Source organism: Danio aesculapii, chromosome 19 (genome assembly GCF_903798145.1).
Source record: "Danio aesculapii chromosome 19, fDanAes4.1, whole genome shotgun sequence".
Lineage (NCBI taxonomy): Eukaryota > Metazoa > Chordata > Actinopteri > Cypriniformes > Danionidae > Danio > Danio aesculapii.
The window spans coordinates 4,343,290-4,365,248 of record NC_079453.1 but is presented as its reverse complement, the minus strand read 5'-3'; the positions used below and the strand labels follow the sequence as shown (position 1 = coordinate 4,365,248).

The following is a 21,959-nucleotide window of genomic DNA, read 5'->3' as shown; positions in this document are numbered from 1 at the left end:
AATATATTAATCAATGATCTAAAGATAATTGATAAACAAATAACTCTGAAAGAATTTTTATATCCGGAAGGAAGGAAATGGTTGATACAATTCTTAAAAAGAACTCAGTTAATACATAGGATATAGAATGTCTAGGACCTGAGCTGTAGATGGAGGAGCTGAACACGCAGCAACATCGAAGGCTCGGGTTTTGAAGAGTCTAGAGTTATAAAATAAATAAATAAATAAATAATAATAATAAAAAGAACCTCTGATCCATAACCCACAGTAGGTGGCGGTAATGCTCTGTTTAGAATGCGAACCGCCAATAAACACCAAGAAGAAGAAGAAGAAGAAGACCGGAAAGGCGGGGTCATGCGTCAAGTTTCGCATGTTGCTGCGGTGCAAAGTTCAAGCTTGGTGAACTCTAAAGCTACGGTCACACCGGGCTTTGTGTGTGCGAAATTCTGTCGTGCGGCGCTGCGAAAAGGGGCGGGATTAAACAAGATGTTTAGACATTAAAAAAAGCCAGCGATTGCTCCATGTTTTAAATTTCTGTCCAGAGAGGTCATGTTTTGATCCTCAATTGGTCTCATGCAGTCAAGTGATGCGATTTCGCAGGTTAGAGTTCACCAAGCTTGAACTTTGCACCGCAGCAACATGCGAAACTTGACGCATGACCCTGCGTTTCCGGTCTGACGCATTCGCGTGCGTATGAATGGAAGTCTATGGGAGGAAAAGTCAAGTGTGACCGCAGCTTAACCTGCGAAATCGCATCTTTTGACTGCGTGAGACCAATGGAGGATCAAAACAGGACCTCTCTGGACAGAAATTTAAAACATGGAGCAATCATTCGCTTTTTTAAATGTCTAATTGGCTTGTTTAATCCCGCCTCTTTTCGCAGTGCCGCACGACAGATTTTCGCACACACAAAGCCCGGTGTGACCGTAGCTTAAAAGGTCTGTTCAGTTCGCTAGAATCATCAATCATCATCAAACATGATCAAGAGTGAGTTTTACAAGCTTAAAATGTTTTAAAACAGAGCATGTGTGTAATGAATTAGTGATTTAGCTTAGCTTTACTTCATTAGCACAGTCGCGTGTCAGAACAATTATAAAGGAAGACGCTTCAGTCCCGGTTTGTGGACGTTAAATCAGGTTTATTTTGTTGATTAACATAACAGATATCCATACAGCTGTGAGGATTAACCTGTATCCTGACACATATGCGTGCAAACAGAGTGCAAAGCCAAACGCGAGCTCTCTCTCTCGCTGTGTGTGTGTGTGAACTTTGTAACAACTTTGTGTGTGACTCATGGTTGCAACTCACAAAAACTGCATCAAATACTGATTGGTAAAGTTCTTACTGTAGTATTTCTCACAAACGCGATGTGAGATCTGCTTCCTGAGGCAGCCGAGGGCGGCGACTGAGGCATGTTGCTGACAGGCACGTGAGAACGGTGGGCGGGGAGGAGTAGCCTTAAAGGGCCAGTACAAAAATCAGCAACCAAGTTTTACCTGCGATAATACAGACACTTCAGACAGCTTTAACAAATACTCTGATGGTTGTTTTGAGCTCAAACTTTACAGACACATTCTGGGGACACAAAAGACTTATATTAAATATGAAAAAATGGGTAACCTATGTGCCCTTTAACGAACGATTGTGTTTCTGCAACTGCAATTCTTAAATTATATTTGAATATTTTACTATAAATGCTCCAGTGGTTAACATTTTTGACCTGAAATTCACTGTCCAACACTATTTTCTAATATCCTTTATATTGGCTGATATTTCTTTTTAGTTAAAAGTAATTGCGAATGTTGATAATAAATATTAAGTTACCAGGGAATAAATAAATATGTAATTTATACATTTTTAATATATAATATAAATATATATTTATAAATATGTATTTTTACATCTTGCTTTTCTCTCTTTTTGTGTGTATTTGAATTAAGGAAGCAATGGCAGAATCTTTACCGACATCAACAAAAGAAAGAACCAGAAGACGGAGCATAGATGTACCTCTATGTAAGTTAATAATCCAGAAATAATACAATCATTGATTAAAGTACTTGTGATATTATTAAAGCTAATATTATATCAGGGCTGTGTAGCAGCCAAATTTGAACACTCCAGCATATTCTTTTTTTGTATATAATCATAAAAAAATATAAAACATGTAACCAGTAGTTTCTAGTAAAAGAGAAATAAAATTAAATAGATAAAAAGGCAAAAGACTGGTGTAAATGAAAAAAAAAACATTGCTATGAAATTGTTTTTGTCCCCTTTGTGCGTTTTACATTTTTGTGCATATTTTCCACACTTATAATTTTCAGGTTATCAAACAAAGTTCAATACGACACCATGACAATGCAATTAAATACAAAATGCAGTCTGTAACTGATTATTTCATATGTCCAAACCTAGTCCAGACTTAAATCCGATTGGCATGCTGTGAAATTACCTTAAGTCCATTTATGCTCAAAGACGTTCTAATGTGGTTGAATAAAAAAAGACTAATTGCCAGTTATCACAAATGCTTGATTACTATTTTTGCTGCAAATGGAAGGTGGTATTAAATGTAGAGGTAGATGTACAGTACTTTTTCACGTAGGGCCAGGGAGGTTTGGATGTTTGTTTATTTTTCCTCTAATAAATTAAATAATTTGTTCAAAACTGCATTTTGTGTTTACTCTGGTTATCTTTGTGTAATGGTTAAAAATCTATTTATCTGAATGATTCAAGTGTGAGATATTATAAAAAAACAGGAAGGGGTAAAAACATTTTCACTGCACTGTATTACAAGAACATGAATCAACTTACATTTTAAGTAAAATGTTGGTATTTATCTTCATCATTTCTCTTTCAGCCTTATGCAGTAATCCACTGTCTGAGGATCTTCTGTGCTCTATATGTCTGGACGTGTTCACTGATCCGGTCAGCATTCCATGTGGACACAACTTCTGCAGCAGCTGTCTGAATAAGTGCTGGAACAACAGCCAGACCTACAGCTGTCCATACTGTAAAGAAACATTCAGACAAAGACCTGATCTCAAGATTAACACCACACTCAGAGAGATCTCAGAGCGCTATAAAGAGAAAAGTCCTGAGGAAAAGGCTGAAGTTGTGTGTGACTTTTGCGAGGACAGAAAGCTGAAAGCCCTGAAGTCGTGTCTGGTGTGTCAGAGCTCTTACTGTCAAACTCATTTAGAGCGTCATTTGAAAGTGGCAGGTTTAAAGAAACACAAACTGATAGATCCTGTGAGGAATCTGGAGGACTATATATGTCAGAAACACGACAGACCTCTGGAGCTCTTCTGTAGAGATGATCAGACGTGTGTGTGTCAGATGTGTGAAGTGACAGACCACAAAAACCACAAAACTGTCTCAATAGAAGAGGAGAGTAAAGAGAAAAAGGCAAGTTACAGACACAACTGCTTTTAAAGAGATCAAAGGAAACACATATCTATATTAGATTATATATAGATATTAGGTCAAAAAGAAACACATATTCTTTGATTTTGTAAAGTAAAATAATTTTTTTTGGACAAGATATTGTAAGTTTTCTCAGAAAACTAATTCTCTGTTATTAGGGGCTAAGCACCAAAGGTGTGTAGGCACCTATTGTATCAGTTCCGGTTCTTATTATTATTCATCTGGCTTCTTCTTCTTTGTCCGCTCTGGGAGTCTATGGCAGCCCAATGAACCATTTGCGCAAACTTTGGCACACTGATAGAGGACAGTCTGATCTTCAACCACAACAAATTTGGACTCTCTAACTCAAACTCTCTAGCACCACCACTTGTCTAAATTTTCACTTATGTTTATCTGAATAACTTTTGAACTGAATGCGCTACAATCCAAATGACTCTGATTCCTTGGCTCAAGCCGATTCAAACGCAAAATTTTTTAGCTATTTAAAATTTTTTCCGCAAAAAATCTGTCTGAACAAACTCATCCTAGGCCATTTATCCAATTTTCACCAAAATTGAATCACAAGATCTAAAATTGGTCTGTTTATATCCGGCAGAGCATGCCGAGACGAGTCGAATGATGGCTGATTTTCCCAGGTCAGCCATTTTGGTCGTCGGCCATTTTGGATGATGTCAAAAATTGCTATATTTTATTGTTATGAAAGTCAGTATGCGTCTTCGAGATTGTGCCCTGAAGGTGCTCAAAAAGTTGTCACAGCGCCACCTTTGGTCAAACGTTATAATGATGTTTCTAAAAATGCTAATAACTTTTGACTAATTTTGCCTATTGTTATGATATTTGTCTTGACAGATTCATTGGGTTGTCCTAAGAATATCGATACCAATTATGCCTTAATTAACTGAACTTCCTGTCCATCATCGAGCCTTAAGTCAAAAACCTACTTTTTCGAACTCCTCCTACATCATTTGGCTGATTTGCACCAAATATGACTCAAATCATCTTCAGACCATGCTGACTAAAATTTATTGAGTTCGTGTCGATAGGTGTAGCAGTTTTTCTTTACAGTATCGACAAATGTGATGTCATGATGCCAAACTATATCTAAGGCTGTATCTCTGCAATAGTTAAAGATAGGTGCCACCTATGGATCAAGGGTTATAAGACATTCATTAGCCATTATTAATGAATTGTACAAATTTGGTAAAAACTTTTGCCTGCATATGCTTTTTCTAATAAAATTGGTCTCAAATTGTTCCATGCCGACAACACAGTTATGTCATAATCTGCCAAACTTCATGTCTGCCATTTTGATTTTGTTTAAACCATTCATTTTTTTACTTCTAAACTGTTAGTCCAATCTTCACCAACTTTGACTCAGATCATCTTCAGACCATGTAAACCAAAAGTTATGGCATTCATGTGGATAGACCAAACTGTTATCATTTTGCACATGCGCAAACTTGATGTAATGTTGCCAGATGACATTACAGGCTGAATCGCTGCAATAGTTTGAAGTATTGAACCCAAATTTAAAGTGTGTGATCTAGACCTGACCTACATCAGTTTGTGCCACCTTCTGGGTAAAATTGATAATCAATTAAATTCTATCAATAGAAATCATACAAAATTTTTCAAATGACTTTTGAATAGTTTTGTCTATTGTCATGAGACTAGTCTTGCAGGTTCCTTGTATCATTGATATGTGAACATTGATGTAATTTATTCCCTTATTTACACAACTTCCTTTCCACCATCTTGAATTAGTTGGAAAATCTGTTGTTTTGAACTCCCCATAGATCATTAGCCCAATTTCCAAGTTTGGCTTAGACAATGCTGCCATATAAAATTTTGCAGTTGTTCTGTGGCTTGTTGCTGTGCTTGTTTATGATGTGGCCGCTGGGCTGCTTGGCCCCGATAATTGCTGCTTGCAGCTATATTTGTAAATGTGTCTGTTCTCTCTCTATAGACTGAACTGATGAAGACACAGAAAGACGTCCAGCAGATTATCCAAGACAGAATCGAGAAGATTCAAGAAGTCAAACACTCAGCAGGAGTCAGAAAAGTGAGTTTGGTTGAGAACGGCTCAGTCTGAAATGTACCCAAAATGCAGCCATCATGTGCTCTTTATGTACACTTCTACTGAGCTGACATTAAGGCAAGCTCTGCTCAGACATCCACTTGACAAGAAAAGTGCCATTCATCACAAAATTCTGAACAAAATTCTGAACAAAATTGTGAACTGCAAGAGTTTAACCTGCCATTTGCTGCCATAATCAGTGCAAATGCTGCAGGAAGACATTTAATATATGAGTAATGATGAGTAACAGTAGCACTGATTATGGTCTCAGCAAACTCCACTAATAATGTTCTGTCTGACCTGTTTGAGCAGATAAACTCAGAGAAGGAGAAAGCAGCTCATGTGGAGATCTTCACTGATCTGATCCTCTCCATTGAGAGATGTCAGACTGAACTGCTGGAGATGATGGAGGAGCAGCAGAAAGCAGCAGAGAAACAGGAGGAAGAGCTGATTGAAGAGCTGGAGAAGGAGATCCTTGAGCTAAAGATGAGAAACACTGAGCTGGAGCAGCTCTCACACACTGAAGATCACCTCCTCATCCTACAGGTCAGTCAACATCTCTCTGAGCAATGAGACACCAGAACACTCCCCATGCTGAAGGCTTTCTCCTCTCTCTCTCTCTCTCGCTCTCTCTGTCTCTCGCTCTCTCCCTAGATTTACTCATCCCTGCAGTGCAAATTAACAGACACCAGGACCTGGCCTGAGATCAGTCTGAAGACTCAGGAGAATCTGTACACTATGAGGAGAGCTTTCAGTCAGTTAAAGGACACCATAGAGGAGAAACTCAGTCAAACTGGTATGCCAATAAACAGATTTTCAGTTGTTTTTTTCAGGGGATCAATGAAGAGTAATCAAACCAACTGCAGGATCTTTTGGAATATAAACCAGTTACAGCAACCTAAATTTTCAACATCTTCAGTGGGACTAAATTTGTAAATGTACTTGCATAATCACTTCTAGTATCTTTGATGTACTGACCAGCAATTGCATGAATTATACTTAAATATAGGTTAACAATACATATAGAAAGTTCATGTTTTTGACTAAATCAGACGGTGCATTATCACAGTTAAGTGTGATCTTAATTTAACTATATGTGTACTTTCATAATTGCTTAATTTGTTTAAGATAGTAAAACTAAAGTGCACTAACTAAAATGCAATAACTAAAACTAAAAAATAATTAATGTCGGTTAATCAAAGAATTAAGTGTGAAGTTGATGCATTTGCCAATCTAAATGCAAATTTTTTGTAGTTGATTTCAAAATACTGGTTTATTTTACAGGAATTTTTTTCTAATTACATTGCAGTTACTTTAGATGTTCTTAAAATAATAATAAAAAACATTTATAATGAATTAAATTTTGTGTTCAATAAAAGAAACAAAACCACAATGCATGAACTGATAATAAAACAAAGTTTTGTAGTTCAAAATGTGAATCCAACCATTTTATTGCAAACTGAAAATTAAAGGCTGAACTTTTATGTCCAAGTAAATAAAAATAGATAGATAAATAACCAAATAGTACTAATGTTAATAATATTGTTAAAATACAAATGAACAAAAGCTTACATTTAGATGTTCTAAACTTACAACCAAACCTAAAAACTTAAATCCCTTAAAAATGAAAGGTAATTTAAACATGTAACAAAAAACTGTAAATGTGCAGAGTACATTATATATTGCAATATTAGACAGAAATACTAACATTACAACTTCCTGTAGCTGGAAGGGCATCTGCTGTGTAAAACATATGCTGGAACAGTTGGCAGTTCATTCCGCTGTGGCGACTCCTGATGAATAAAAAGACGGAGGACAGTGAATGAATGAATTATTTAATTTCTCATTAGTATTTTGTCAACAGTTGTGAAATACAACACATTATTATTACAATCTATACTCTGACTAAACAATTAAAAATATATCACTAAATGTATTTATTTCTAAATAATAAATGTAATTTTGGACACCACAGTTAGGTCAAGATTAAAATCAATTATTGTGTATGCACTTAAGTGTATTAGTCCATACATACAAACAAACTACTTAAGGAACTAATAAATAAATCTACTTCTGTAAAACACTACAAAAACATAATGATTTAAAACATTTTCAAGTAGCACCTAGTTATAAATGATCTCTACTTAAGTGGTCTTCTATTTTAACTACATTATAATCTACAAATGCACTTTTTTAAAAGTAGAATTATCAGATTTTAAGCACACAAATGTAATACAGTTTCAAGCGCATTTATTTTTCAAAAGTGGACACTCAAACACTGATAATAGATATACACATTGATCAGAAAATAAAATGTTTATAACAATTTCTTTTAATTAAAAGTTTGTCTATAATGCATAATTCCATACATTAAAACATCTCAACAATCTCCTCATGTTTTACTGTCTTGTGTGTCTCCAGAGCTGAAGTGGATGCAGCAGTATGCAGGTACAGTGTGCTGAACTACACTAGTTTACACTCACTGCTTCATTACTGTTATTAGACAAACTGATTAAAAACTGAATCAAATATTAATATCATCATCATAAAATCAGTTTCTGTTGTAATTTATATTCTGTTTTCTCAGTGGACGTGACTCTGGATCCTGATACAGCTCATCCTGAACTCATCCTGTCTGATGATGGAAAACAAGTGAAACATGGAGACATTATACAGAAACTCCCAGACAAACCACAGAGATTTGATTACTGTGTCTCTGTCCTGGGAAAAGAGAGATTCTCCTCAGGGAGATTTTATTTTGAGGTTCAGGTGAAGGGAAAGATTGAATGGGATTTAGGAGTGGCCAGAGAATCTGTAGGCAGGAAGGGAACGTACACACTTAATCCTAGTAATGGACACTGGGCTGTGGTTCTGAGGAATGGGAATCAATATAGAGCCTGTGCTGGTCCTTCTGTCTCTTTTTCTCTGAAAGTGAATCCGCAGCGGGTCGGTGTGTTTGTGGATTATGAGGAGGGTTTGGTCTCCTTTTATGATGTGGAGTCCAGCTCTCATATCTACTCTTTCACTGGTCAGACTTTCACTGATAAACTCTATCCTTTTTTTAACCCATGTAATAATTATGTAGGTAAAAACTCAGCACCGCTGATCATCACACCTGTCATATATAATAAATGATTTCACACTACTAATGAAACTTAACAAAAGCAATGATTTGCATAATGAATGTTTGAAAATGTTAAACAAGTTCTTGCTGCAACTCAAAGTGTGCAAAATTCCTCATTTATATTTTGTTTCAGTCTGTTGTATTTAACTGCATATTTTAAAGGTACAAAAATACAATAACAGAGAGTCCTACCAGACAGAGACAACCATGTAAATATTGAAACTTGGCATAAACTGTAACTAGAGCATTTAAATAAAGACGCTTTCATTCATAAAATTGGATTCAGTCATTTTATACATTTTTATAATTTCTTGTTTCTTGCAATTTTACTCAGTGTGTAAAGTTGGTAATGTCTGCCTCCAGAAATAAACCAGAACATGATCATCTCACTTCTCATTTTATTCATTTTTTTTACTTTAAGGCCTATTTATTTTATGTATACATTCAGAATCAGCTTTGCCATTTGTAATGTGTTCTTATATGGGCAAAGAAAGAAAGAATTGGAAAATGGGTAATACAAAGATAACCCTAACCATTTAATTACTATGATATCATTTCAAAATAATAAATAATTGTTGAGTTAGGTTTTAAAGTTCTATAAACTTTAACAAGCAGATTATCTTGAAGAAAAAATAAAACTATAATTCTCAGAATAATTTGCAGCAGAATTGTATAAGCGGGCACTTTGATGTCATTTCACTTCCGCCTTTCCACAATGCAGTGTATTGTCAATTCTAGTTTACCTTTGAATGAATGGGATACTTCTCAGGGAAAATACAGGACTGAAAATATTAACATTGCACATTGTGATTTAAGGCTATTAAATTATTGGGCTTGTGTGCAAATGTTTCTCTTTGCACAGCTGATCTTGATTCCTAAAGTTATTACAGTTTTTCTCAGTGGCTTTGGTGCATTTCTCACAACACTATTTACATTTGCACAACAGTTCATGCATTTCTCAAAACAATTAGTACACACTGCAAAACCGAGTGGATAACCTGCAAAAGCCTGTCACTTGCTTAAAATGGAGGGCTCATTCCTCAAAAGCAAGTACTGATGTCAATGAAAGTGTCAAAGTCATCAAGATGAAAAGTCCTGACTCCATTGTTTATTAACAAGATAGTCAAATGGCTTTGTCATGTTTTCATCATGACAGTTTACTCAGATTTTGGGGACACTTCCTGAAAATGCTCAAGACAGCACTACTGTACATACTATTTGAAAACTACAGTAAATGCAGACATCACTGTATTAGTGAGGTATCTGAGTACAAGACATTGAATTTGTGTTTTGCATGTTTACTGCATTTACTCTGTGCAATTCTAATTTATTCACAGCATTGTGCAGAACAATAAATACACCCTTATTTACAACAAACAGAAACTTCCTTTTGGTAGAGCTGAGCACAACTGTAAACAATACTGCAGTACATATTGGAACTGAAGCTACAACACACACAGGTCTGTAAATCTAAATCATTCATGAAATTGTTCAATTTAGAAGACATTTTCAGGAAAAAAAATAAGATTTAAATTTTTTATAAAATTATCTTGACAGATTTTGATAACTCGTTCAACATTTCTATCATTTCTAATACATCAACATATAATGACTTAAGTAGTGAAATGAGGACTCTTAGTTTTATAAGGAATGACTTTTCAGCATTCACAAGTTTTGGACTGACATGACATGAGCAACTGATAATGTTATAAAACAGCAGAGAGTCGCATGAAAGCAGTTGATGCATGTCCAAAAGCATTTGCAATTTGTTGGAAGGAATGAGAAACTGCTACTGTGATGTGCACAAAGGACTAATTGTTTTGAGAAATGCATTAACTGCTGTGCAAATGTAAACAGTGTTGTGAGAAACGCACCAAAGCCCCTGAAAAAAAAAAACTGTAAAAATAGAAGTGAGTTATTGTTTATTAAGGAAAGTATATATTTGCAACCTTTTTACTTATTAATCTAGTTGTTTTTTCCCCTCAATAATTATTTTTACTTTGATTTGGCTATGAATAAAAATTTATATGTGGAGTCCAGCTCTCATATCTACTCTTACACTGGTCAGACTTTCACAGGGAAACTCTATACACATTTAAGCCCAGAACTAAATTGTGGAGGAGAAAACTCAGATCCACTGATCATCACACCTGTCAGTTATAAATAAAAAAACACCATTACTATGAAATGCAAGATAAATAATAACATCTAAAATAAATGCAATAGTGGACTAAAATGCTGATAGTCTGAAATAAGCTCAAACTAATAACAGTTACTGATATTTAATACTGTTTACTCCATATTTACATTTTTTCAAATACGTTTACACAGACAACTACATAAAACAATGTGGTCAGAAATGATAGGATTTTTAACCTGTAAGTTGCACAACTTTTACAGGACCCTGATCTGTAAATATTTTCTTTTCCATTCTAAATAACATTGTTGTTGCTTGTCAGTGAGTTTTGTTTTTACAAATAGTAGAGTAATATATATATTTTTCATCATTAGTTTTTCTGGTTTGTCATTGTCATCTATTGCAAAAGCATATTGAAAATATTACGGGCTACATAAAGGTTCTACTTAGTTTTATAATGCACTACTGATTTTTTTAGCATTATCTATAAATATTTATTCAGGTCATTTTTGTTCTTTCTTTGCATCTGCTAAGGTGAAAAAAATGTCACTGTTATTTGACACAATTGCAGATTGTAAATGAAAACTACACATTCTACTGCGATCTGCACTTTATGACCTAATAGAAACACCGTGACCTGTACCAAGAAATACAAAGAAAAGGCGTGTAAAAGATGTGAATACAGCAGTCACTGTGAGAGAATGACGACTTCTACTGGAAACTTTTAGAAACGACTGCTGCTTAACAAAAACATTGAGAAAAGTCCTTAGATACAAATGCTTAATGATTTGATCTACACAGTTGTATTTTTGAGTCATTTAGTGGATTTCAAGTCAAAACTGTTAACCATTGATTTAAAGAAAATGTATGGAAAATAATACAAATAAAATATTATAATTGTCAATAGCAGAAACACAATCATTCCTTTAAAACACAGTGACATAAACTCAACAATCTGAAGTATGACCTGCTGCTAGATTAAAGTACAACGTTCGTGAACTACTGTAGATTTTTCCAACAAAAAAATTATCTTTTTACTTAAAAAAAGCATACCCTTTCTTTAAAAATATACTATAAAAAAACACTTAATGTTTAATGTAACATTAAATGTGACTTTCAGCTGCGGACTATTTTTCCTCAACAGAAAATCTTATAGCTGTCGACTGTCTAGAAAAAACCTCGCTGGTGATCTCTGACGTCATCCCAGTCAATCAATAAGAGAGTTTTAGAGAAAGTGAAACTAACCTGACAACAACATGGACGCCTGACACGATAAAATACTACACACAGATGTACTACATATATACGACATAATATTTAATGAGCCGTTAAAAGACTCGAGGACATACTTGATTCAGGTAAGTAGTAGTAGCAATAAAGCAATTACATACAGAGAAATTGAACTGAACTGAACTGATTTCTAATGAAAGTGTTGTGTAAGACTAGAATTGACTGAAAGTTAAATAATCGCAGGCCTAGTCAAATGCCCAAAGTACTAAAAGTTATATTTGTATTGCATAAAAATGGTGTAATTTGACTTTGAAGCAACCTTTTATGTTTCTGTCATTTTGTGACACGAATAAAAATGAAAGAACCAGGAAGTGAAAGATCTGCCAAGACAAATTAATAACCTGTAGTAGTTTACTTCACTACTCCGCAGCTAAAAAGTCATATTTAATGTTACATTAAAGATTAAGTGTTTTTTGTATAGTATATTTTTAAAGAAAGGGTATGCTTTTTTTAAGTAAAAAGATTATTTTTTTCGTTGGAAAAATCTACAGTAGTTCATGAACCTTGTACTTTAATCTAGCAGCAGGTCATACTTCAGATTGTTGAGTTTATGTCACTGTGTTTTAAAGGAATGATTGTGTTTCTGCTATTGACAATTATATTTTATTTGTATTGTTTTCCATACATTTTCTTTAAATCAATGGTTAACAGTTTTGACTTAAAATCCATTATCCAGCGCTATTTTCACAAGCTCTTCATATTGCTGATATTTCTTCTGATATTTATATTTAATTAAAATAAATTGTGATGTTTTATTTAATTTTTTTGTTTACATTTTGCTTGTCTCTGTGTGTGTATGTGAAAGAAAAATACAGCAATGGCAGAAACAACAAAAGAAAAAGCAGCTAGGAGATGGAGCAGAGATGAACCTCCATGTAAGTCAATCATTGCATACATTACTTTTAATGTTATTACATCAAATATTATATCAGGGATGAACACTCTAGATTAGTCTTATTTATACTGAATTAATATTACACGTTTAATTTAAATGTTACCGTTTTGCTTTTTTAATTTGTGTAAATGAAATGTGTCATCTTGTTGTAATGTTCATGTTATTGCAAGTTTTCTGTGTTGTATTGAATTATTTTAAAGATTTTATTTTAAAATAAAGTTTTAATTAAAATAGCTCAAGTCAGCATCTCTCATTAATGTATATTAGAGCAATGCATATTATGTATATTAATGTATATTGGCAATATTTTTTGTAACTCTGAAAAATAAAAATGTGAGTTATTATTTTATTATTATTAATATGGCTAGCTACACCCCAACACTGCTTGTAGTGTATCATCATCATTTCTCTTCCAGTGATGTCTTCCTCCAGTGGTCCACTGACTGAGGATCTTCTGTGCTCTATATGTCTGGAGGTGTTCACTGATCCGGTCAGCACTCCATGTGGACACAACTTCTGCAAGAGCTGTCTGAATACATTCTGGAACAACAGCCAGACCTGCAGCTGTCCATACTGTAAAGAAGCATTCACACAAAGACCTGATCTCAAGATTAACACCACACTCAGAGAGATCTCAGAGCACTATAAAGAGAAAAGTCCTGAGGAAAAGGCTGAAGTTGTGTGTGACGTCTGTGAGGACAGAAAGCTGAACGCCCTGAAGTCGTGTCTGGTGTGTCAGATTTCTTACTGTCAAACTCACCTGGAGCCTCATTTGAGAGTGGCAGGTTTGAAGAAACACAAACTGATGGATCCTGTGAGGAATCTGGAGGACTATATATGTCAGAAACATGACAGACCTCTGGAGCTCTTCTGTAGAGATGATCAGACGTGTGTGTGTCAGATGTGTGAAGTGACAGACCACAAAAACCACAAAACTGTCTCAATAGAAGAGGAGAGTAAAGAGAAAAAGGTAGAAGATGCAGACACAACTGCTTTTAAAGAGATCAAATCAAAGGAAACATATTCTTTGATTTTTCTAGAAGACCATAAATCTCTGTTATTGTAAATGTGTCTGTTCTCTGTCTATAGACTGAACTGATGAAAACACAGACAGATGTGCAGCAGATGATCCAGGACAGAATCAAGAAGATTCAAGAAGTCAAACACTCAGCAGGAGACAGAAAAGTGAGTTTGGTCAAAGTTAAATATTTATTATACGTCTAGTTACGTTACTCCAATAGTCATTATATACAGTTCAACATCAACTTCTCTTATAGGGCGGCCTGGCAGCCCAGTGGTTAGCACTGTTGCTCCACCGCAAGAACGCTGCTGGTTCAGCCCCTTGCCAGGGCGGTCAGCATTTTGGTGCAGATTTTGCATGTGTTTGCGTGGGTTTCCCCCAGGTTTCCCGGTTTCCTCCCACGGTCCAAACAGATACACCATAAGTAAATTGACTAGCCAGGCATATCTCAGCACATTCACAAGCAGGGGAGTTCTCAAGATCTACCTGAGCTCAAACTCCTCTCTCGCCCTTCAACGGGAGGGAGCCCCGGGCTTGAGGATATTCTGAGCTCAGGGCTCTCTCCCGGGACAGCATGCCAAACAAGCTTTATAATCAATAATCACCTAAGTGTGAACTCTTGAATGCTACTTAAAGATGGTTCCCCTCGAGTGGTTCCAATATATTTTAAGTTTCCTTTTCTGTTGATCACAAAATAAGTTATTTTGAATAATGTTAGAAACCTGAAACCACTGACTTCCATAGTAGGAAAAACAAATACTATAGAAATCAGTGGCTACAGGTTTCCAACATTTGTCAAAATAACTTCTTTTGTGTTCAACAGAAGAAATAAATAGAACCAGGTTTATGACAAGTAAAGGGTGAGTAAATGATGACAGAATTTTCAGTTTTGTGTGAACAATTCCTTTAGTATTATCTTCTTGTTCATTGAATTGTTGTGTAAGTGGAGAGCAAAATCATATTCATAGTTGTGCTGTTGGTGTAAACGGCTCAGTCTGAAATGCAGACATTCCAACTCTCCCGGAAATACCGGTAGTCTCCTGTAAATGCATAGATACTCCTGGATGTCCGCAAACGAATGATAATCTTTCAGAAATCGTACATCTCCCACCCGATCCTCAAATACGTCGTGCAACCGCCGCCTCCCCCCCCTCAACATCTCCCACAACCTCCCGCAAATCATCTCTGTCTCCCCCGGAAATGACTTTTCCCAAGTTGGGATGTCTGGAAATGTAATAGTATCTGGATGCAGACTTGCATATGCAAGCTGACATTGCATGTCTCAGAGATGTCAGAGACATTGCACTCGATGGAACGTCACTGTGATGGGTCGGGTTAGGGGTGAGGTTAGGTGTGTGCTGTGCATTATAAACATTGCATGTAGCTCAGCTTGTGACTGCACCCAGACTGCATTCAGACCCCTCTCCTGAAATGCCCCCATTTACTACCATCATGTGCTCTTTATGTACACTTCTGCTGAGCTGACATTATTGAAGCAAGCTCTATGTACACTTCTACTCAGGCAAAGCAACATTACAGTATATCACAAAACTGTGATCTCAGAGAAAGACTGCAGGAGTGTAGTCTGCCATTCAGTAAAGGGCGAATCAGTGCAAATGCTGCAGGAAGACTTTTGATATGAGTAACAGTAGCACAGAATCTTGTCTCAGCAAACTCCACTAATAATGTTCTGTCTGAACTGTTTGAGCAGATAAACTCAGAGAAGGAGAAAGCAGCTCATGTGGAGATCTTCACTGATCTGATCCGCTCCATTGAGAGATGTCAGACTGAACTGCTGGAGATGATGGAGGAGCAGCAGAAAGCAGCAGAGAAACAGGAGAAAATGCTGATTGAAGAGCTGGAGAAGGAGATCACTGAGCTAAAGATGAGAAACACTGAGCTGGAGCAGCTCTCACACACTGAAGATCACCTCCACCTCCTACAGGTCAGTCAACAGCTCTCTGAGCAATGAGACACCAAAACACTCCCCATGCTTAAGGCTTTCTCCTCTCTCTCTCCTGCTGTAGATTTACTCATCCCTGCACAGACCTACAGACACCAGGGACTGGCCTGAGATCAGTCTGAAGACTCAGGAGAATCTGGAGACACTGAGAAGAGCTTTCAGTAAACTGAAGGACACCATAGTGGAAAAACTCACACAAACTGGTATGTTGATATTAAACAGATTTTCAGTTGATTTTCACAAGGGCATCAATCAAGAGGAATCAAACCAACTGCAGGATTTTTTGGAAAATAATAGAATTACACCAACTTAAATTTTTCTTAGTCTTAAATGGGACAAAATTTTCTATATGTACTTGCATAATTACTTCTAGTGTCTTTAAAATATAGTTTAAGTGTTCTGTTAAATGTAATGACGAGCAATTATCTGCATGAATTATACTTAAATAAAAGTTAAAATTATACTAAAGTGCAAATTTCATGTGATGTTTTAGACTAACTCGTTTTTTCAAAAACTCTTTTGCTTAGTTTCTTTAAAATAGTAAAACTGAAGTGCTCTGCTTTATGCTTTATTAATTAGAATGAAAGATAATTAAATGTTACTTAACCAAAAATGTGAACTAAATGCAATTGTAAACTGAAATCCATATAATTTGTAATTGATTTTAAATATACTAGTTTATTTTACAGTTTACTAAATGTAGTTACTCCTGTTGTTTGCAAAATGATAAAAAAAGTATGTGTAATGAGTTAAAATGTGTTTAATAAACCAAACAAAAATCACAATGCATAAACTGATAATAGAACAAGTTTTGTAGTTAGTGAATTCAACCATTTCATTGCAAACTGAAAATTAAAGGCTGAGCTTCTGTCCAAGTAATAATAATAATAATATAAATAATTTAAAAATAGTAATACTTATTTAAAAATACAAAGAAACAAACAGATAAACAAAAGCTTAAATTAGATGTTGTAAACCTACAACCAAACCTAAAAACTTAAAAATCTCCTAAAATAAAATGCAATGTAAAAAAATTAAATAAAAAAATGTAAACTTGCAGTGTGAATAATATATTGTACATATTAATCAGACAGAAATACTAACATTACAATCTACAGATAAAGAACTGAAGTTTTAATGATTTTTTTCATCTTAATTATTTTATTTGCCATTATTATTTTGTCCACTAATGTCAAATACAGCACATTATTATGACAATCTGTACTCTGACTAAACACATTTAAAATAGATGACTAAATGTATTTATTTAAAAAAAATGCATTTTTGGAAACACACTTAGGTTGAAATTAAAATTGACTATTGTACATGTACTTTCAGTGTATCAGACCATACAAACAAACAATCAAACAATAAATTATTAATTTACTTCTGCAAAACGCCACAAAAACATAGTGATTTAAAACATTTTGAACTTAATTAGTAATTATTGCCAAGTGTATTTGTTTTTAAACAATTATTTAAGCGTGTTGAGAAATAATGCATTAAAGTGTACTCTACTTGTACTCTTCTGAGTTGCATTTAATGTTAATTATTGAAATACACAATTAAATTAATTTATTTATTATTATTTAAAATGTAAAATTATTTTATAAATATTTTCACAAGTGAAAAAAATTAAAAGCTTGTCTATAAATATTATATAAATTATACATAAAAACATCTCAGCAATCTCCTCATGTTTTACTGTCTTGTGTGTCTGCAGAGCTGAAGTGGATGCAGCAGTATGCAGGTACAGTGTGCTGAACTACACTAGTTTACACTCACTGCTTCATTACTGTTATTAGACAAACTGATTAAAAACTCAATCAAATATTAACATCATCACCGCAAAATCTGTTTCTGTTGTGATTCATGTTCTCTGTTTTCTCAGTGGATGTGACTCTGGATCCTGATACAGCTCATCTATACCTCATCCTGTCTGAAGATGGAAAACAAGTGACATGTGGAAAAATTAGACAGAAAGTCCCAGACAAACCACAGAGATTTGATAGATATTTAAATGTCCTGGGAAAGGAGGGATTCTCCTCAGGGAGATTTTATTTTGAGGTTCAGGTGAAGGAAATGACTGACTGGGATTTAGGAGTGGCCAAAGAATCTGTAGCCAGGAAGGAAGAAATCTGTCTGACTCCCAGTAATGGACTCTGGGCTGTGATTATGAGGAATGGGAATGAATATAGTGCCTGTGCTAGTTCTTCTGTCTCTTTGTCTCTGAAAGTGAAGCCGCAGCAGGTCGGTGTGTTTGTGGATTATGAGGAGGGTTTGGTCTCCTTTTATGATGTGGAGTCCAGCTCTCATATCTACTCTTTCACTGGTCAGACTTTCACTGATAAACTCTATCCATATTTTAGCCCATGTGTTAATAATGTAGGTAAAAACTCAGCACCATTGATCATCACACCTGTCAAATATAATAAATGAATTTACACCACTAATGAAACTTAACAAAAGCAATGATTTGTATAATGAATGTTTGGAAATGTTAAACAAGTTCTTGCTGCAACTCAAAATATAAAAATTCTTTGTTTATATTTTGTTTCATACAAATGGATTAACACATTTTGTACATTTTAATATTTCCTTGTTCCTTGTCATTTTACCCAGTGTTTAAATAAATGCTGTGTCCAGTAATAAACCAGGACAGGATCATCTCATTTCTCATTTCATTCTTCTTTATATATTTTTTTTACTATTCATTTATTTATTGTTCACAAACATACCTGTCATTTTTATGTGTTTTATATGGGCAAAGAAAAAAAGAATTAGAAAAGGGGGGTAATAAAAAGATACGTGTAACTATTTAATTATTTGTTATCCTTTTAAAGTAATAAGTCATTGTTGAGTTGTTTTAAAGCTCTATAAAGTTTGACAAGCAGATGATTATGAATTAAAAATAAAACTACAAATCCCAGAAAACAGCGCGGCGGGATTGTGTAGGCATTGTAGACACTTTTTACAATGATGATGTCACTTCACTTCCGCCTTTCAGCAATGCAGTGTATTGGTTTTCAGGAAAATTCATTCATTCTCAGAGGTCACCACAGCAGAATGAACTGCCAACTATTCCAGCATATGTTTTACGCAGCGGATTCCCTTTCATCTGCAACCCAGTACTGGGAAACACTCATACACTCTCACATTCACACTCATACACCATAGATCTATGCTCATACACTACGGCCAATTTAGTTTATTCAATTCACCTATACGGCAATGTCTTTGGGGGAACTCGGGGAGAACATGCAAACTCCACACAGAAATGCTAACTGACCCAGTTGGGACTCGAACCAGCAACCTTTTTGCTGTGAGGTGACAGTGCTAACCACCGAGCCACTGTGTTGCCTTCTCAGGAATATTCAGAACTGAAAATATGATCATTGCACATTCTGATTTAAGACTATTAAATTATTGGGCTTGTGTCCAAATGTTTCTCTTTCTGTACTGAACTGTTTCTGAGCTTGAAAATGTTTCCTCAAGTTATTAAGAAGAGTTGTTTATTACAGAAAGTATATATTTGCAATCTTTTCACTTATTAATTCAGTTGGTTATTTCCTCAATAATTTATTCATTTTACTTTGATGCGGCTCTGAATATTAATTTATATTCTGGCACGAGTAAAATGCTTTATTAAAGCTTCTCATATTACATTAGCTGGGTGAAAAAATCTAATATATTTTTTACATTTTTTAAATTGTGCATTGGTAATTTACAAATACAGCAAAAACAGGCAACAAAAAAAATCCAAAGATAATTGAACTTACCCCTTATAAATAACGAAAACAAAACAAATGAAAGACATTCACAAGATGCCAAAAACAGATTCATAATAACTTACAATAGACAGAGCTTTTACTTTTTTACAGCTTTGAGAGACTTTATTAACAGAATAAGTTTGAAAGTCTACATTTGTGGATAAAGAATTTACCATTTAAAATAATAAAATTAACAAAATTGTTTTTTTTATCACCATTTTCAAAATAACAAATAATTTTTATTTGCATTCAATGCTATCAACATATTATTTTTAGCAGAATAATCAGAAAAACAGTCTTTCCAAAACAATTGCATCCTAACAATCAACAAATAAGTGACATAATGATTCCTCGCTGTTTTTACAAAATGAACATTCTTTCTCAATATCTGAAAATTTGAAAAGTAACATGTTGGTTGGGTATATTTTATGTAAAGTCTTTACATAAATTTCTCTTTATTTGAAATGCTAAATTTGTATGGTAGCAGGTGTTTAAACCAAGAATGCACACAAGAGGCTCATAATGGTGTCTTGAACAAATCCATATCCCAAATTTAAAGTTTGGTCAGTTTTACACACACACACACAAGAAAGTTTTTGCTCACTCAAAGAAGAGAGATGCAAGTAGAAATGTTCAAGAAAAATTAATAACGAGGTGCTTCTGCCATGCCTGAAAGTATTCAAAATATGCAAAAACTTTTTGAGATACGATTTAAGATGTTTGCTTAGTATTACTTTGATTACTAACTCTATATTTTTATTGATATGACATTATAAATTACTTTCTGAAAAGAGCTTTCAGGAAACTGAAGGAGACTCTAGAGAAATTCACACAAGCTGCTTGGTCAATATCAAACATAGATTTTCATCTGCTTTTATAAAGGAAATAATAATCCAGGGTAATATAATTAAAGTGTAATATAATCCAGTTACAAAATGAAAATGGATTTTACAATTATCAAGCCTTAGCTCAGAATATTTGACAAAATATAAAATTGTCTCTGGGCATTTTATTATCATTGATTTCTTTTTTGCTTTGCTCATTATTGTTATTTTTAGGTGTCTGTTTACTGCTTAACATGTTGATGAAAAAAAATAAGTAGAACTAAAATATAATTTAATGTCAGTTAATCAATTTATTAAGAACTAAATGTAACGGATGACCTCAATGCTTATTATTTGTTATTGATTTCAAATATACTACTGTATACTATTTTTGACACATCTTTAAATGTGACATTAAAGTACCCATGTTCATTCTGAACCTGTTGTATGTAAAATATAGTTTAAAATGATTTTAAAACCATTTAAAATGAAGTAAAAAGTGCTAAAAGGTTGTAGTTGAATGTGTTAATACAGCAGTTTTATTTAAAAAGTTACAAATAAAAACAAACAAAAAATGTTTGTCCAGTTAATTAATTTATATATTAAGCTTTTGTTAATCTTTTTTCTTTCATTGTATTTATTTATTTGTTTGATTACTTATTTAATTTCACATAAATAAATAGCAAGAAATAAATACAACAAAATCTTAAAGTTTTGTAAAATGTAGCAAAATTATCTCAATAATAATGATCAATAATAACAAGTTATTATTAATTCTGAATATTCAGACCAAATATTCATATATATTTCAATACATATTCAATATAACAATGACTTCACCCGCCCGTCTGAGCGGACTGTAATTAATAAAATGTAGCAAAATTAGCTCAGTTTATGAAAATTAATGATGATCAATAATAACAAGTTATTATTAATTCAGAATATTCAGACAAAATATTCAACAAAATAAATATAACAATGACTTCACCCTCTAAGTGGACTGTAATTATTGATGGATTCAGAAAGGGAATTATAACTACCTCTTGTGAAATAGAGGAATAGTTTAGAAGTTTTAGTAAACTAGTTTTAGTAAAGCTTGTAGCAAGGCTCTATCGTTAAATTGACCTTTTCTGTGAGGCAAAACAAAGACAATCCAACGTGGTTATAGCGTGATGTATGGACTAGTCTAACATATAACAAACAAACGTACAAAACATAACAAAAACGTAGAAAAAAAGAAAGTGAGGAAATGAAGAGTTTAGACAAAAGAATGGCAAATCTAGTTCCACACAACTATTAAGGACCACCAAGATTATAAAAACACCTTTTTGTTAAAGTGTTTTAAAGGGTATTATTTATAAATAATAAATGTAATATTGGATGGCACACTTCAGTTGACATTTAAATCAGTTATTGTACATGCACTTTAGTGGTAATG

General features: G+C 34.1%; 2 protein-coding genes across 2 annotated transcripts; both read left to right on the top strand.

Moving 5' to 3' along the window:
* Window positions 1–1,946: 1,946 nt before the first annotated feature.
* LOC130246536 (E3 ubiquitin-protein ligase TRIM39-like) lies at window positions 1,947–8,683 on the top strand. The gene is made up of 7 exons (XM_056479521.1): window positions 1,947–2,013; window positions 2,855–3,402; window positions 5,387–5,482; window positions 5,810–6,043; window positions 6,152–6,293; window positions 7,919–7,945; window positions 8,085–8,683. Exons 1-7 carry the CDS (start codon window positions 1,947–1,949, stop codon window positions 8,630–8,632), a joined length of 1,662 nt encoding a protein of 553 aa, XP_056335496.1. The 3' UTR covers window positions 8,633–8,683.
* A 3,353-nt stretch (window positions 8,684–12,036) lies between these two features.
* On the top strand, window positions 12,037–18,385 carry btr22 (bloodthirsty-related gene family, member 22). Its single transcript, XM_056479519.1, has 8 exons — window positions 12,037–12,116; window positions 12,854–12,923; window positions 13,360–13,913; window positions 14,033–14,128; window positions 15,676–15,909; window positions 15,992–16,130; window positions 17,651–17,677; window positions 17,819–18,385. The coding sequence occupies exons 2-8, from the start codon at window positions 12,866–12,868 to the stop codon at window positions 18,364–18,366; spliced, it is 1,656 nt and encodes a 551-aa protein (XP_056335494.1). The 5' UTR covers window positions 12,037–12,116; window positions 12,854–12,865; the 3' UTR covers window positions 18,367–18,385.
* The last annotated feature ends 3,574 nt before the right edge of the window (window positions 18,386–21,959 follow it).

Coding starts and splice junctions, on each gene's coding strand:
- LOC130246536 (XM_056479521.1), top strand. CDS start 1,947: ATGGCAGAATCTTTACCGACATCAACAAAAGAAAGAACCAGAAGACGG. Junction 6,294..7,918: donor GGAGAAACTCAGTCAAACTG/GTATGCCAATAA, acceptor GTGTGTCTCCAG/AGCTGAAGTGGATGCAGCAG. Junction 7,946..8,084: donor GTGGATGCAGCAGTATGCAG/GTACAGTGTGCT, acceptor CTGTTTTCTCAG/TGGACGTGACTCTGGATCCT.
- btr22 (XM_056479519.1), top strand. CDS start 12,866: ATGGCAGAAACAACAAAAGAAAAAGCAGCTAGGAGATGGAGCAGAGAT. Junction 12,924..13,359: donor GAGCAGAGATGAACCTCCAT/GTAAGTCAATCA, acceptor TTTCTCTTCCAG/TGATGTCTTCCTCCAGTGGT. Junction 16,131..17,650: donor GGAAAAACTCACACAAACTG/GTATGTTGATAT, acceptor GTGTGTCTGCAG/AGCTGAAGTGGATGCAGCAG.